Source organism: Triticum aestivum, chromosome 2B (genome assembly GCF_018294505.1).
Source record: "Triticum aestivum cultivar Chinese Spring chromosome 2B, IWGSC CS RefSeq v2.1, whole genome shotgun sequence".
Taxonomy (NCBI): domain Eukaryota; kingdom Viridiplantae; phylum Streptophyta; class Magnoliopsida; order Poales; family Poaceae; genus Triticum; species Triticum aestivum.
In genome coordinates this window covers 472,052,648-472,066,565 of record NC_057798.1, presented here as the reverse complement: position 1 = coordinate 472,066,565, position 13,918 = coordinate 472,052,648, and the positions used below count along the sequence as shown (strand labels likewise).

At 43.5% G+C, this 13,918-nt stretch overlaps 1 protein-coding gene across 1 annotated transcript; it reads right to left on the bottom strand.

The window, feature by feature from the left end:
* Positions 1-2,808: 2,808 nt before the first annotated feature.
* LOC123045526 (uncharacterized) lies at positions 2,809-8,084 on the bottom strand. Its single transcript, XM_044468601.1, has 8 exons — positions 7,783-8,084; positions 6,304-6,870; positions 6,114-6,220; positions 4,680-6,021; positions 4,352-4,579; positions 4,025-4,258; positions 3,673-3,926; positions 2,809-3,583 (listed from the first exon to the last, which is right to left on the bottom strand). Exons 1-8 carry the CDS (start codon positions 7,954-7,956, stop codon positions 3,112-3,114), a joined length of 3,378 nt encoding a protein of 1,125 aa, XP_044324536.1. The 5' UTR covers positions 7,957-8,084; the 3' UTR covers positions 2,809-3,111.
* Positions 8,085-13,918: the final 5,834 nt, after the last annotated feature.

The following is a 13,918-nucleotide window of genomic DNA, read 5'->3' as shown; positions in this document are numbered from 1 at the left end:
CTAGAGCTACACTGGTGACCGAGAAAAACTGCCGGCAAAAGTCATCCGCCGGCAAAGTTGGTGCTATGCTGACGGTAGCCACCGGCAAAGCCCTGGCCGTCACATATCCTTTTTCGCATCGAGGGCAGCCGTTGACAAAATAGGGGTCATCGACAAATATGCCTTTTGGCTAACTGACGGTTGACGCCATTATATATATGCCGACGGCCCTGACGGTGACCATCGACAAAAAAATTTCTCTATTATTTTTAATTTTAAATCATTTTCTGTTTTTGCGAAATCTTTCTAAAAAATTTAAATTTTATTAATTCAAAAACCTAACCATATACGAATTATATATCAATTTGGGGTAGAACTTTTGGTAGATTATGAATACCCACTTTGTTTCTGTATTGAATATGTTAAAGATGCAACTTCGTGTACTTCTACAAACAGGTCCTTATACTTTATCAAAATCACAAGTAATTCATACTTGCATTGATTTTGACAAATTTTATATGTTTTTATCATAATTGTGAAAGGATTCTGTTGGTATACTATGTCTTCAAATTTGAACAAACTAAAATCATGTTTGATTTAGATTTGCAGAAAATACCCTCTTGTTTTGACTTTATTGTATATGTTTTTATTCTTTGGCCAAATGAGCCAAATTTTATACATCTATTTGCATCAGAAAGTTTCAAGGATTTCATAAATAATGTTTTTACACATGAATTGCCGCTGACGGAGGTTCAACACTTAGAGGGGTTAGACTTGCCGGTAAAATGGGCCAGGGTTAGGTCATTGTGTGGTCTTCAGAGGGTCCGAATCCTACCAAAATTTGCATGTGTCCTAATACATGTATACAAGTGTGGTGGGAGGTTCAAATAGCCCATACCCAGCTCCCGAGTGTGACCCGCTTCACCGATGACAGTAATACCGAAGGAATGTTCTGCTCATTTAGTTATGGTTCTCACCTATTATACATACAAGTGTTACTGTTGTTTGCTATGATATATGATATAGTCATGTTTTCTATATAGTTACAGTATTTGTAATTGCATAGATTATAATGTTTCTCATATTCACTCATGTGATTCCTTAGTTTAGTTCCTTTTGATGTACATCTATAATTATCTACTTTTTACTAACCCAAGTGTTGTGATGTGCTTGTGTATATAGTACAGGAATATACCAAGTGTAAGTGGGTGCAGTTTGTGTATCCATAGGACATGCATATATTTTAACCTAAACAAACTTTTTTCTTCTTTTTCTTGTTTGTCTTGCAGGTTGATCTCCAAGACATGGAGATGATCAAGAAGATAGAGAAGAACTTAGGCCTTGTACAATGCTAGATGCTTAGGGAGATAATTAGCAAAATAAACCGGGTTTTCTGTAGCACCAGTGCGTATTTCTACAGAAGAGACACCTAATTATGCGTCTACCTTGCATAAATAAGCACCGGTGCTTAAGGAAAGCCTGATTTATTTCTTCAAGCACCTCTCTTAAGCACCTTACATTGTATAAGGCCTTAGAACAGGTCTAGTCTAGGCTTTAGTTTAGTTTGTTTTCTTTTTTTCTTTCATTTATTCATTTAATCTAATGTAAATATTTGAGAACTTTGTAGCTTGTATAATTACTAATAAAGCTTATGATTTCAACGGTTGGAAAAAAACGGTAGGCGTAAACGAGGCGGTTGGCCTTTTCCTATTGCCTAGGCGGTGCTTAAGCGGCCTAGGCAGTAATATAGCTTTTTTTTACTATCATGGTGTATCTATGGTTATTATATGTGTATCAATATTAACTTAGGGCATATAATTAAGTTTACTATCAGGGTGTATATGTGGTGTGTATTGATGTTAATTTATATGCATATTGGAATATGGCTCGTTTGGTATATCAATGCAATATGATATGATTTCTTGATTGGGTAGACAATTTCTTGACTTCCATTTATGTCTTTGGCGATGCGTTTGGCCATTGCCTAGCGCCTAAGTGGCTAAGCATCTCCCAAGCACTGTCTTTTCCAACAGAATTCATAATAGACTGTAAGTCTTGTATAATTAATTTGTATTATCCATTTGTAATTTATTTTGAATTATTTATTTATTACAATGCCGTTGGCATAGATGACCACCAGGAGCACCACAGGCGGCGACACGTGGCATAGCTATGATGACGGTAAAGCTTGGAGGCATAGGTTTGCCTTGTGGCGCACGCAGTTGCTAGCACGTGTCCGAACGGCAGTGCCGTAGCTGACGGGAAACGGTGGCTCGAGAAAACCGTCGGCATATGTTTCTATGCCGACAGCCATCTAGGCTTTACCGAGGGCTGTATGCCGACGGTTTTGGGGCCTTTGCCGACGGCCAAAAACCGTCGGCATACACGCCGTTTCCTGTGGTGCAAGCACACTACAAGTAAGTACTCGCTTCGTGGTGACCGTCATTCTATTCCTGCATTGCCCCCTAGGCAGATTTCTCCCAAAATCAGAGAGAGTAATGAAGCAGAGACATTGTTGGCTGGTGATGCACACAAAAATAGTGTTGTCCTGCCATCGTTATCCACTCTCTTTGAAGTGTGAGATTGCTGTGGTCATGGTCACTCTGTGGCAAATTGCCCTGATAAGAAACCCTGGGAGTTTACTCCTGAATTCCTGATTACTTTGGGTCTCATGAATTTGGTCAGGGCTTTTTATCCAGCCTTGAAGTTTGTTCTGAAGCAAAGAGCTAGCCTTTTGAGCCTTTAACAGATCAACCCATATGACGTGATTATGTATAACTATTATCTCCTTTTCAGAATCAGTGATTCAAGAGTTTAACATCCAACTGCTCAAACAAACGAAGTATATTTACATCATATAGACAACTAATAATCACATTATCGAGTTCTGTCTATTACAGCGACTGCACCATCATTGGCATAACACGGGTCACCAGGTGCCATTGAGCATCTCCGGGCCCTGACTAAATTCTGGAGCTGATTTTTGCCCTACACCAAGAATTTTTAACATCCTGAACTAGTAATTAATTTCTGTACAATGACTTCTTCCCACCTCATCCAGCGGGACAAGAATTTACAACCGACCCAACGTGTGTATTCACAGAACCAACCAAAGTAAAGCTATATTCACATTCAGGAGAGCGCTTTGTACCACGGGCCGTGGACCTTCTCCGAGACCGTGGCCACCCTGATGAGCACTTCAGCCGCCTTCACCACACGGTCAGCGAGCTTCCCCGCGCCGATGCGGCGTAGGGCTGCATCCACTAGCTTCTGGCCCTTGGCACCGCTGCCGCCGAGGAGGACGCCACGGAAGGCGCAGTGGACCGCCCGGGAGACCTTCTTGAAGACGACGTCGTCCGCTTGGAGGCTCTTGAGGACCACCCGGGTTATTATCTGCCTCCTGGCCTGAATCTTGGCGTCCGACAAAGAGCCGGCTGAGGCCGACGCGCTCATCATCGCCTCCACGATCTCTTCAGTGCCTGCTTCGGGGGAGTTATCCAGCAGCTTCACCAGAGCGCCGAAGAGTTCTGAGATGACAGTCTCCAGCTCCGGAGGAGTGATCTTAGAATTCTCACTCATCAGGACTTGACGCAGGACGAGCATGCTGCACAAACAGTAGGTTCAGTTAGCACACAATGAAACTTTTCGTCCTGAAGGCTAGGCTAAAATTATTAAAAGTAGTTGGTTGTTTACCCCGTAGAAATTACAATCACTTCTTGAAATTGGCCCTGCACGGCCCTCAATCTCAGAAAGTTAAGGTGGAAGCTCTCAGGAGTTGACTGCAATTGCAAGCCCTCCATACCACTGATAAGCTGCAACAAGCCAACCCTCACAAGCTTGTCAACCTTTTCTCCCTTGCACTCAGGTGAACCTGAACTGCCTGCTGAAGGTACAGAAGCTGGTGGAGCTCCTTGGCCAGCTCGGAGCACTGTAACAAGGGGCTGAGCCTGCCACAAAGGATTAAACTAGTGTCAGGAACCAGATAACAAATAGAATGCCGCTATGCTACTGATGCTATTAAGACTCTGCGTAGTTAGAAACATACATGATTTGCTGCTGGCAGAACTGAAAGGGAGCCCAGATGTTCCCTCCATTCTGCGTCCATGATGCTCTTTGATGCTGAAATCCACTGCAGAGTTACAGGGAGAGAAGCTGACGCATTAGCAGGAGGTCCATAGCGATCGCCGAAAGCCTTCTGCAGGTACTCCACTCCAGCCGAGCCTTTTATCTTCGGTTGCATCAGCTGAACATATGCCTTGCTCACTTCTACTTGCAGTTGCTGTTTATAACAGAAAAATGTTAGAATTCCACTGCATAAAAACAATTGCAGTTAATTGTAGGACAAGTTTAAATTATTAACACCTCAACACACCTTTATTTCTTCCAGAGTGAAACGCAGACCCTTGATGACAGCAATGACAAACGAGCTGACTCCATTATCATTATCTTCAGAACTTGCAGCCAACTCGCTCAATAATTTGTCATGACTTGCCTTCATCTCATCATCCTTTGCAGCAGCAGACAGCTTTCTGACCATAGCCAGAGAGTACTGCAAAATCTGCCCCAGATATTGGGTGTCCTGGGAGCCTGACTCGAGTACCTTTATTTGTACAGGAACAAAATTATGTCAATATTTCATGAATAAGAAAAAAGAAGCAATTCGATGACAAATTTCTATATGCATAACACTGGGATCTTACCTGGGACAAAATTTCGAGGTCAATGTTCTCATAGATTTCCTCCTTCCATCCCTTGGGAGCCAAGTCGTGCAACGAATCCCTCACTTCCTTTACCAGGTTGATCAGTTGGCTGTAGTCAGGTTTGTCTCCTCTCATTGAGTCAGTAACCACATCCCAGAAAGCTTTCTCCATTGTTTCCCTCACTTTGTCTTGGAAATCCTTCTCGATGGTGCGGGCATCATTAGAATTGCCAGCAATCGCACCACCGTCCTCATGAAGCATCTCATTGACCATCTGCTCATTCTCTGTAGGCAGATTCACTGGTGATGTGCTGCTTGATGCTGTTTCAGAACTAACATTAACCTCAGAAGGCGGGAGCTTTCCAGATGAATTAATGCTCAGAGGAGTAGATACGTTTGCAACAGGTGTCGCCAATGGACTTCCATTCACTTTTGCTTCAAAGAACTTTGACCTTGCATCTGAGAGAGCAGAGTCCATCCGCTCAATCCCTGCATCACCACTCAGATGCTGAACCTTCTCCCTTAAGAGTTTGTGATCGTCAGAAACCTGCTTCTGAATGGCCTTCATATCATGGGTGAGGTTGTGTGACCGCCCGTCGGCAGTTAACTTGCATGTTTGCATCATTGACAGCTCAAGCTTGCATGCAGCCCTAACAAGATCACCCTCCAATGATCTTGCATCTTTTACTTTCCACACCACAAATCTGTAAAGGTAGGTGCACCAAGCTTTGTCAAAATTAACCAGCCGAGTTTTGAATTTACTTTGACCGGCAACATCATAAGACTTCTGGCAACTAGATGATTCAGTAGCATCAAGAGATGGCTGCCTTGAGGTTCTTCCCGGTCCCTCGAGTATTGTCTTAACCAGCAGCTCAAACTCCCTGACAAAGTTTGCTGCTGACTCCATGAGTAGCTTCTCTTGCTCACCATCTCCACTTAAAACAGCACTAGGATGAGCCAGGATCATGTAAGCACAGAGTGCCACCCTCAGTGAATATCTAGACAACCTGCTTGTTTCAGAAGTTCTGGCTGGCCTTTTTGCTGCAGCCCTTGTTCTTCCGTCTCTACTCGGAGGTACCTTCCTCTTTGGAGTCACAAGGCGTTTCAGCAGATGGTCAATATTTTCTGCAGATGATGAACTTGCTGACTGACAAAGAGTCACACGCCTCTCGAACCGGTCAAGTAATGCCTTAGTAGCCTCAAGAGCTGTGGGAGATCCCATCAGCATAGCTAATTCCTCAAATGGCATTGACTTCACAGATTTTTCATTAATTCCCAAAGCATCATAAGCTTGAGATAAGGCAAGTGTTGTCTTCCTGGACTTCACAAAACTTCTCCAGCACCTACAGTATACGAGAAGAAAACTTCAATTAACTCGAACGTGCAAATACAACCAAATAGTTTATTCAAATAATTTATTGTATTGTAGTAATACCTTGCAAGCTTTCTTGAAAGAAAATCTGCATGCTTGATGTAGTCGGCATGAGCAGAACTGCATGGACCTCCTCGCTGCTTCAAATATTCAGCTCTCTTCCTCTTGGCCTGTTCAAATAAGATAACAAATCAGATAAGAAGCAGAACATAAGAACTAAAACTGTAATCAGCGTATGTATGACAACACATACCCTCTGAAGTTTGCTTTCAAGATGTTCTTTCAATTTAATCCTCTCTGCTTCTCTCTGGCTGCTTACAGTCATGGCCGCTCGTTGAATATGCATGAGCCGAGCATGAGCCTTCCTCTTCTCAGCTTCCAACAACGCCAGCCGTTTCTTCTCAGCAGCAGCACGCTTTTCCAGGATAGCAGATCGCACCCGCTCTGTATACTTGCTCTCAGATGTCGCCTTCTGCACGAGGGACCTCTCTGTTCTATTCTTTAGTGCAGCCCGCCTCTGCATATCTGCATGCAGAAGGCGTATACGGTTTTCCTCTGCCTGCCGAACCCGAGTCTCGACTCTAGTCTCAAGTTCTTCCTTCTCCTTCTCAATCCGCATTTCCACATCATTTTTGGCTGCTTGTCGGAGTTCATCCAACTTGGCTAACCGGTTCTGTGCCTTTGCCAAGAGGCTTAGCCTTTTCTGCTCAGCTGCCAGAAGCTTGGCTTCAAGGCACTGTCCGTAATCTTCCTCTTGAGATGAGCACGATGGGCTCCGTGGCTTCTTCCTTGCTTTGCAGGATAACCAATCGTAGAATTGCTGAGAGGGGACAATTGAACATGAGTTAATTTGATAATTCATTTCCAACCTTCTTTTAACCAAAAGAACAGTAGTTGTTTCTATAGCCCCTACCAGGATTACATCAACCAACAGACTACAGAAGTTGCAACTAAAATTTCAGCAGTACAAGTGCAAGGTATGTTACTCCTAAGCAAAACCAAATGGTGGATGATGAAAGCAAACTATCCTACCAAAGTACCATAATTTTCCTACCACCGAAACAACCTGAAATCAATGCTAACTTAGCAGTTACAACCTACAATAATTTTACCTTTATTATTTGATTAAAAACTTTCCTTTTCACAGGCAATAATTAGTTACTGGAGTAATATACTCTGATTGTCCCTGTTTACGCTTTCACCGAACTGCAGATAAAATTGAGACCTTTTTCAATAGGGAGAAAACGTTTCAATCCAAACACCGGAAAACCCCAAACTAGAAAAGGGAAAGAAAAAAAACGCGGCAATTCGTGGCACCCTTGAGACCAACTTCAGCTCAAGACTACCAAAGAATGTTACTTCAGCTCAACCAAAGGAATTCTTTCACATACCCGCAACTTTCACAATTACTCGTATTTCACATGCTTATATACTTAGACGTCTAAAGTTACTGTAAAACCTTCCAGGAACAATACCACTTCTGTAGAATAAAAATAGTAATACCACTTCAACAGCAGAAGACGCAACTATCTTTTCACCAGTAACTAAGTAAGGATTGGAACCACCGACGAGACAACACGAGGATAATAGTAGTGCATAGAAAGAAAGCAGTCGTCAACACTTCGAATTCACAGTTCACGCCCCGCGACTTGGCAATCCACCGTGAGGAGGAGGAAGGGGAAAAGCGAAAGATAAATGTAGGAAACTAAAGGTATCCGACAGGGACACCTACCTGCCTACGGTGGTCGGCCTCCTTGAGCTTGGCGTCGATTTCCTCGGCGCTGGCCGGCCCGCCGCCGCCGCTGGTCCTGCCCTCGAGCAGCCTCCTCCTGATCCGCGGCGGCACCCTCGCCGCCGCCCCCTCGTCCACCGGTATCTCCATCGCCACCGGCTCCCTCACCCCCATCACCGCACCGATCAGACTCCCCTCCGTCTCCCTCGCCGATTGAACTCGCCGGCGAATCCCACAAGCAATCTGTTCTTCCTTCTCCCTTGCTTGCGCCACTGCTTTACTCCACTTGTTTCTCGAGTTTAGTTCCTTCCGCGGCGTCCTGGGTGCGCCACGCGTGGCGCTATATAGGTGTAGTACCAGGTACTCCCGGGGGAAGCGGTTTCCGAATCGCACAGCGGATCGGACGTTCGGGCCGAAGCCGAGACGGATAGGGAGATTTTGGTTATTTTCACGGAGTTTTTTTTTTCTGTACATGAAAAGATTTTATTCATCTAGCAACATTTTACAGAGAGGAGTGTGAAGGGACTCACACTGAACAATGGGAGAACATCTCTCTGTGGACATTGACCTGAACATGAAGACACGCACCTAACAGCTAGAGATCTTGGAATGGAGCGTGGGTTGTAGGCCTAAAGACCAAAGTGGCCTTGGAATTCATGACCTGCACGTCAAGAATGAGGCCCTTCTCAGTAAATGGTTATTTAAACTTCTTATCGAGAATGGTGTTTGACAAACCATGTTGCGCAACAAGTATCTAGGCCAAAAGGTGGTATCCCAGGCATATTGGAAACCTGGCGACTCGCACTTTTGGGCTGGCCTAATGGCGGCAAACAAACATCTCTTTTGCTTTGGGCCTTTCGCAATAAAGGACGGGTCGGAGATTCGTTTCTGGGAAGACATTTGGCTAGGCAATGCCAGTCTCAGAGAAACATATCCAGCCTTATATAACTTCGCTCGCTATAAGAATAATACTATTGCGCACGTGCTCGGTTCTTCCCCGCCGAATATTTCGTTCAGGCGGGATTTGATTGGCCCCCGACTAGTGTCATGGCATAATCTTTTATTCCGACTGGATTCGATTAACTTGACACAAGGTCGGGATGTGTTTCGCTGGAACCTTACTACATCATGGTCTTCCACAGTAGACTCTATGTATTGTGCACTCACGCATTCTGAGGTACCAACAAGTAATAATAAGAAAATTTGGAAGTCTAAGATTCCACTAAAAGTGAAAATCTTCATGTGGTATCTTCATAGGGGAGTTGCGTTAACCAAAGACAGCCTCGCACGACGCAACTGGCGAAGGAGTAAGAAGTGTTCTTTTTGTACTCATGACGAGACAATCAAACACCTCTTTTTCCAATGCAAGTTTGCACGTTCTACGTGGTCAATCATCCAAATAGCGTCAAATTTGTATCCGCCCACAAGTGTTGCCAATATTTTTGCTCATTGGTTGGACGGTATTACAAATAGGTTCAAAATGCTAAAAAGGGTGGGAGCGTATGCCTTAATTTGGTCGCTTTGGCTGTATAGAAATGATTTGGTTTTTAATGACAAAAATGCTTCTCCTCTACAGGTTGTTTCGGTGTACGCACTCGCTACGTACGTGGTTTATGCTACAACGACCGGAGTACCAACCGATGTTCATGGCGGTGTGTACGCGATTGGAGCAGGTGGCTACGGAGGTTTTTTCCCAACATGGGTGGCAGCATAACCTACGAATCGATCCACCATCTTCTTCGACATCGGCATAGTGTCGGTCTAAAGGACTCTACTATTGCCGATTTGTCAATTTTATTTCCTAATTTTTTGTCAGACTTCTGGATTTGATTGTGTGCATCTTAGTTATGCAGAGATCGGGTGTTACTCATAATGCTTTGTATTCGCTTGATGCTACATTTTGAGATAATAAAGTCGCCCTTTATCGAAAACAACTAGAGATCTAGACTGAATTTTAAGAGCTAACTGAGCCTGATGATGAACATTGAAGCACCTGATAACATGAGCTATTCTAGTTGGATGGAAAACTGCAGTCTGTTGAATAGCTGCAAGAAGTGGTCTGATGACCCAATGACCTGCAGTGTCGAAGATGGATGTAATTGTCACCTCCGAAGCCAATATCACGGAATCTATGAAAAAAGTTGGTTCCTTGTCGGGCAATGACCCCGAGTACCCCAAAGACGGTGAAACAACGCTTCAAAACATCGGGGCGGCCAACGCCCCTTAGTCCGGCTCCTCCGGCCGGCTCGCCACCCAGCCGCTCCAGATGGCTCCCCGGCCGGCTCGCCACCCGGCTGCTCCGACCTGCTTCCCGTCCGGCTGCTACAGCCAGCCTGCTGCGCGGAGTCAACTGCAGCCCCGACCCGACAATGACAAGACAACCATACCACTGACAAGACAGGCATACCGCAGATGAGACGGTTGTACATAGACACTGCTGAGCAATAGTGACGCACTGTAGTAGGCGTAACGCATCACCTCGCATGACATCCCCAATAGTGTAGTTGGTGGGTGGGCCACCACCCCATGCCCACTCCACACTATAAAAGGGAGCCCCATCCATCCATCCACACATGAGCACTCACGAGAGCACCACACTCTCACGGCCACACACGGCCAAGCTCACACACTACACTAGCTAGCTAGCTCTCTGCTACTGCTTCATAATACGAGGCCAGATGCCCATGGCACTAACCTCGGATATAGCTCCAGGAGCAACTTTGTATCAGATATATCACATATATTCAGACATGCAGAAGTTGGGGTGTTATCTCTTGGAGAGCCCCAAACCTGGGTAAACCCCCGCGTGCTACTCGCATACCCGTCCTGGATGATGAGATGAAAGTAAGGTTTGAATCATTTGGGCAACAGAGTGATTATTTGCAGCAATGGCCTCAGTTTTGGGGAACCAAGGAGACGAGAACCAACCAACTTTTGAGAACGAACAAAGAAAAAACATGTGCATTTCTTCCTCTAAGTTGCCACATCTAGAACACTCTTCATCAATATATCTGGAAATTTTACTTGCTCGCTTACTAGTGGGTAGTGCTCGATGAAGAAGTCTCCAATCCAAAGCTTGAACCCTTGGCACTATGCGTTTTTCTTGCCATACCTGATTAAGAAGATTAACAATCTGTGAAGGCACAACTTTTGGTCTCTGGTTTGCAGGCATCACAAAATTAGTAAAACAGTGTTTGTAGGCACTTTTCGAAGAGCATTCACCTGTAGGTGTTAGTTTCCAAACAAGAACTTCCTACCTCAGAGCATTAACAATAGGGGTTTGCAAAATAGCATGAGCCATTTGTGGCGTGAACAAAGAATTTACCAGTTCAACATTCCATGTTTTCTGGTTGGAGATCCAAGGTCCTTAACAACAGTTGGGTAAGCAAAAGGACAGTGTTGGATAATCAAATTATCATAAATATTTTTCCATTGAGAGAACTAAGGGGAACTCCAAATGGAGTTGTTGCCATTGACTATTTGGTAAAAAGAGGCTAAAACTAAAAGAGGTCTTACCTTAAGAATCGCCGTCCAGAATATTGATTTTGGTATATTTTGTTTTTCCCTCCAAATGGATGTGTCGCTGTGGTATTTTGACTTGAGAATGAGGGCAAGATGATTGTGGGTTTCTTTTGCTAACCTCCAGGCTGCTGAAAGAATTAGACCTTGATTAAGTAGGCTGCAAGTTTCTGATACCTAGGCCACCAATCTTTTTTTCAGTGCAAATGTCAGCCCAAGATCTAAGACAAAGGCTCTTTGTAGTTTGTTCTTCTTTGACTCATGTCCACCAAAAGTTCCTTATAATAGCTGTGAGCTTAGTTAGATTTTTTTAACAAAGTATATTGGACATATAGAGACAGGTATAGACGAAAAGACAGATTTAGTACGTGTTAGCCTAGCAGCATGTGAAAGCCTCTTGGCTTTATAAGCACTCAACTTATATTTAAATTTGTCATAAAAAATGTAGGATGCCGATCTTTATTTCGCAGGAAGGATGAGAGGATGTCCCAGATGAATGGTATTACTGTCAATAACTGGGACTAGGAAGATGCGCTTGATATCTTGCTTAACCTACAAACTAACCTTTTTACTAAACATCATACCGGATTTGGACCAGTTCGAAAGTTGTCCTGAATTATGGCAGTATTGATTTGAAATGTAGGGTATGTAAATTGCTTACTGCATGGTAGCTTTTCCACATACAGGCAGATCATCTGCAAACATCAAAGAATGTATAGGAGGACAGTTTGGTCCAAGGGAGATACCTAAAAGTGATTGTCCTGAAGTGCATCCTGTAGCGCCAAAGAGAGTTCATTCACTGCAAAGACAAAAAGAGACGGGGACAGGGGTAGCCTTGTCTAATGTCTCCGCTACTTTTAAAACGAGCAAAAAACTGGCCATTAATGATAACCGAGAAAGTGAGTGAAGATATGCAAGCATGCACAAGATTTATAAAATGGGCATGAAGACCTTTACATGCAAGAGCTCAAGCTATGAAATTCCACTCAATTCTGTCAAAAGCTTCAGCTAAATCAATTTTGAGCATGAAATCAAGCCATCCCAAGAAGAAAGACAGAACGAGTGAGCAATTTACTGGGCTACAATGATATTCTTTGTAATGAGTCATCCCTCTATGAAGGCTCATTGTGAAGGATGAATATACTCAGGCAAGTGTTCTTTCAATCTATTAGCCAATGACTTAGGAATTATTTTATAAATGACATTATGGAGGCTAATTGGTCTAAAGTCTGACGGAAAATGGCAAACCAACTTTTTGGAATAAGTACAATGTTTGTATCATTGAGGTGAGGCAGAAGGATACCTGTGATGTATAAGTTTCTTACTATTCTGGACACATCATCTCCAATCCAGCTCCAAGCCAAGGTGTCGAAGGCAACATTGAATCCATTAGGTCCTGGAGATGCATGTTTCTTAAGGCATCTCCAATGCAAAAACGGTGCTAAGAGTATCGATGTATATTTGGAGCTGTAAAAGTGTTCATTTTATATCATAAAAAAATGCTTTTTACATCATCAAAAAACACCCGACTGCAGCAGATGATATATAACTGGTGATGTAAAAGACAAGTGCTCCAATGGATGATATAAATACATCTAAATCAGCCATTACATCATTTCAAACATAGCAAGTTCAATTGAAGCAAACATAGTTCTTAAAACATAAATTAAACATAGTTTAAACTAATATATCCATCAAGCTACTATTACTACTACTCCAAGCCTACTTCAACTACATCATCATCTTTGGGGTCCTTGTTGGGGTAGTCGCACTCGTTGTCCTCCTCCTCCGAGTCATCCCAGCCCGACGAGTCAGATTCGATGGGGATCACCGTCGAGGGGTCGGCTGATATGTATCCAATGTATCTATAATTTTTGATTGTTTCATGCTATTATATTATCAATCTTGGATACTTTATATGACTCTTTGTGCTATTTTATATTATTTTTCGGGACTAACCGGTTAACCCAGTGCCTAGTGCAGTTGTTGTTTTCTGCTTGTTTTGGTTTTCCAGAAAAGCAGTACCAAATGGAGTCCAAATGCTACAAAGCTTTTTGACGATTTTTTTTGGACAAGAGAGACCCTAGAAGCTTCGGTGGAGAGAATAGACGACAATCGAGGAGACGACAAGGCAACAGGGCACGTCCTGTTACCTTGTGGGCCCCACGAGGCTCCATTTGACCTAATTCCACCTCAATAAATTCTCTAATATTGGGAAACCAATAGGGAGCCACCTGAAACCCCTTTTACGCCTTCGCAAGTTTCTGTTCCTCCGTGATCCCATCTGGAGGCCTTTTCCGGTACTCTGCCGGAGGGGAAATCGACCACGGAGGGCTTCTACATCATCCTTGTTGCCTTCTGATGGGTCCATAGCTAGTATTTAGATGGCTTCTTCTCTCTCTTTGATCTTGAATACAATGTTCTCCTCGATGTTCTTGGAGTTCTATTCGATGCAATCTTCTTTTGTGGTGTTTTTTGGGATCCGATGAATTGTGGGTCTATGATCTAAATATTCATGAGAAGTAATTGAGCCTTTTCTACTTTATTATGCATGATTGTTATAGCTTTGTATTTCTCTCCAATCTATGTGTTTGGTTTGGCGAACTAGACTAATTTA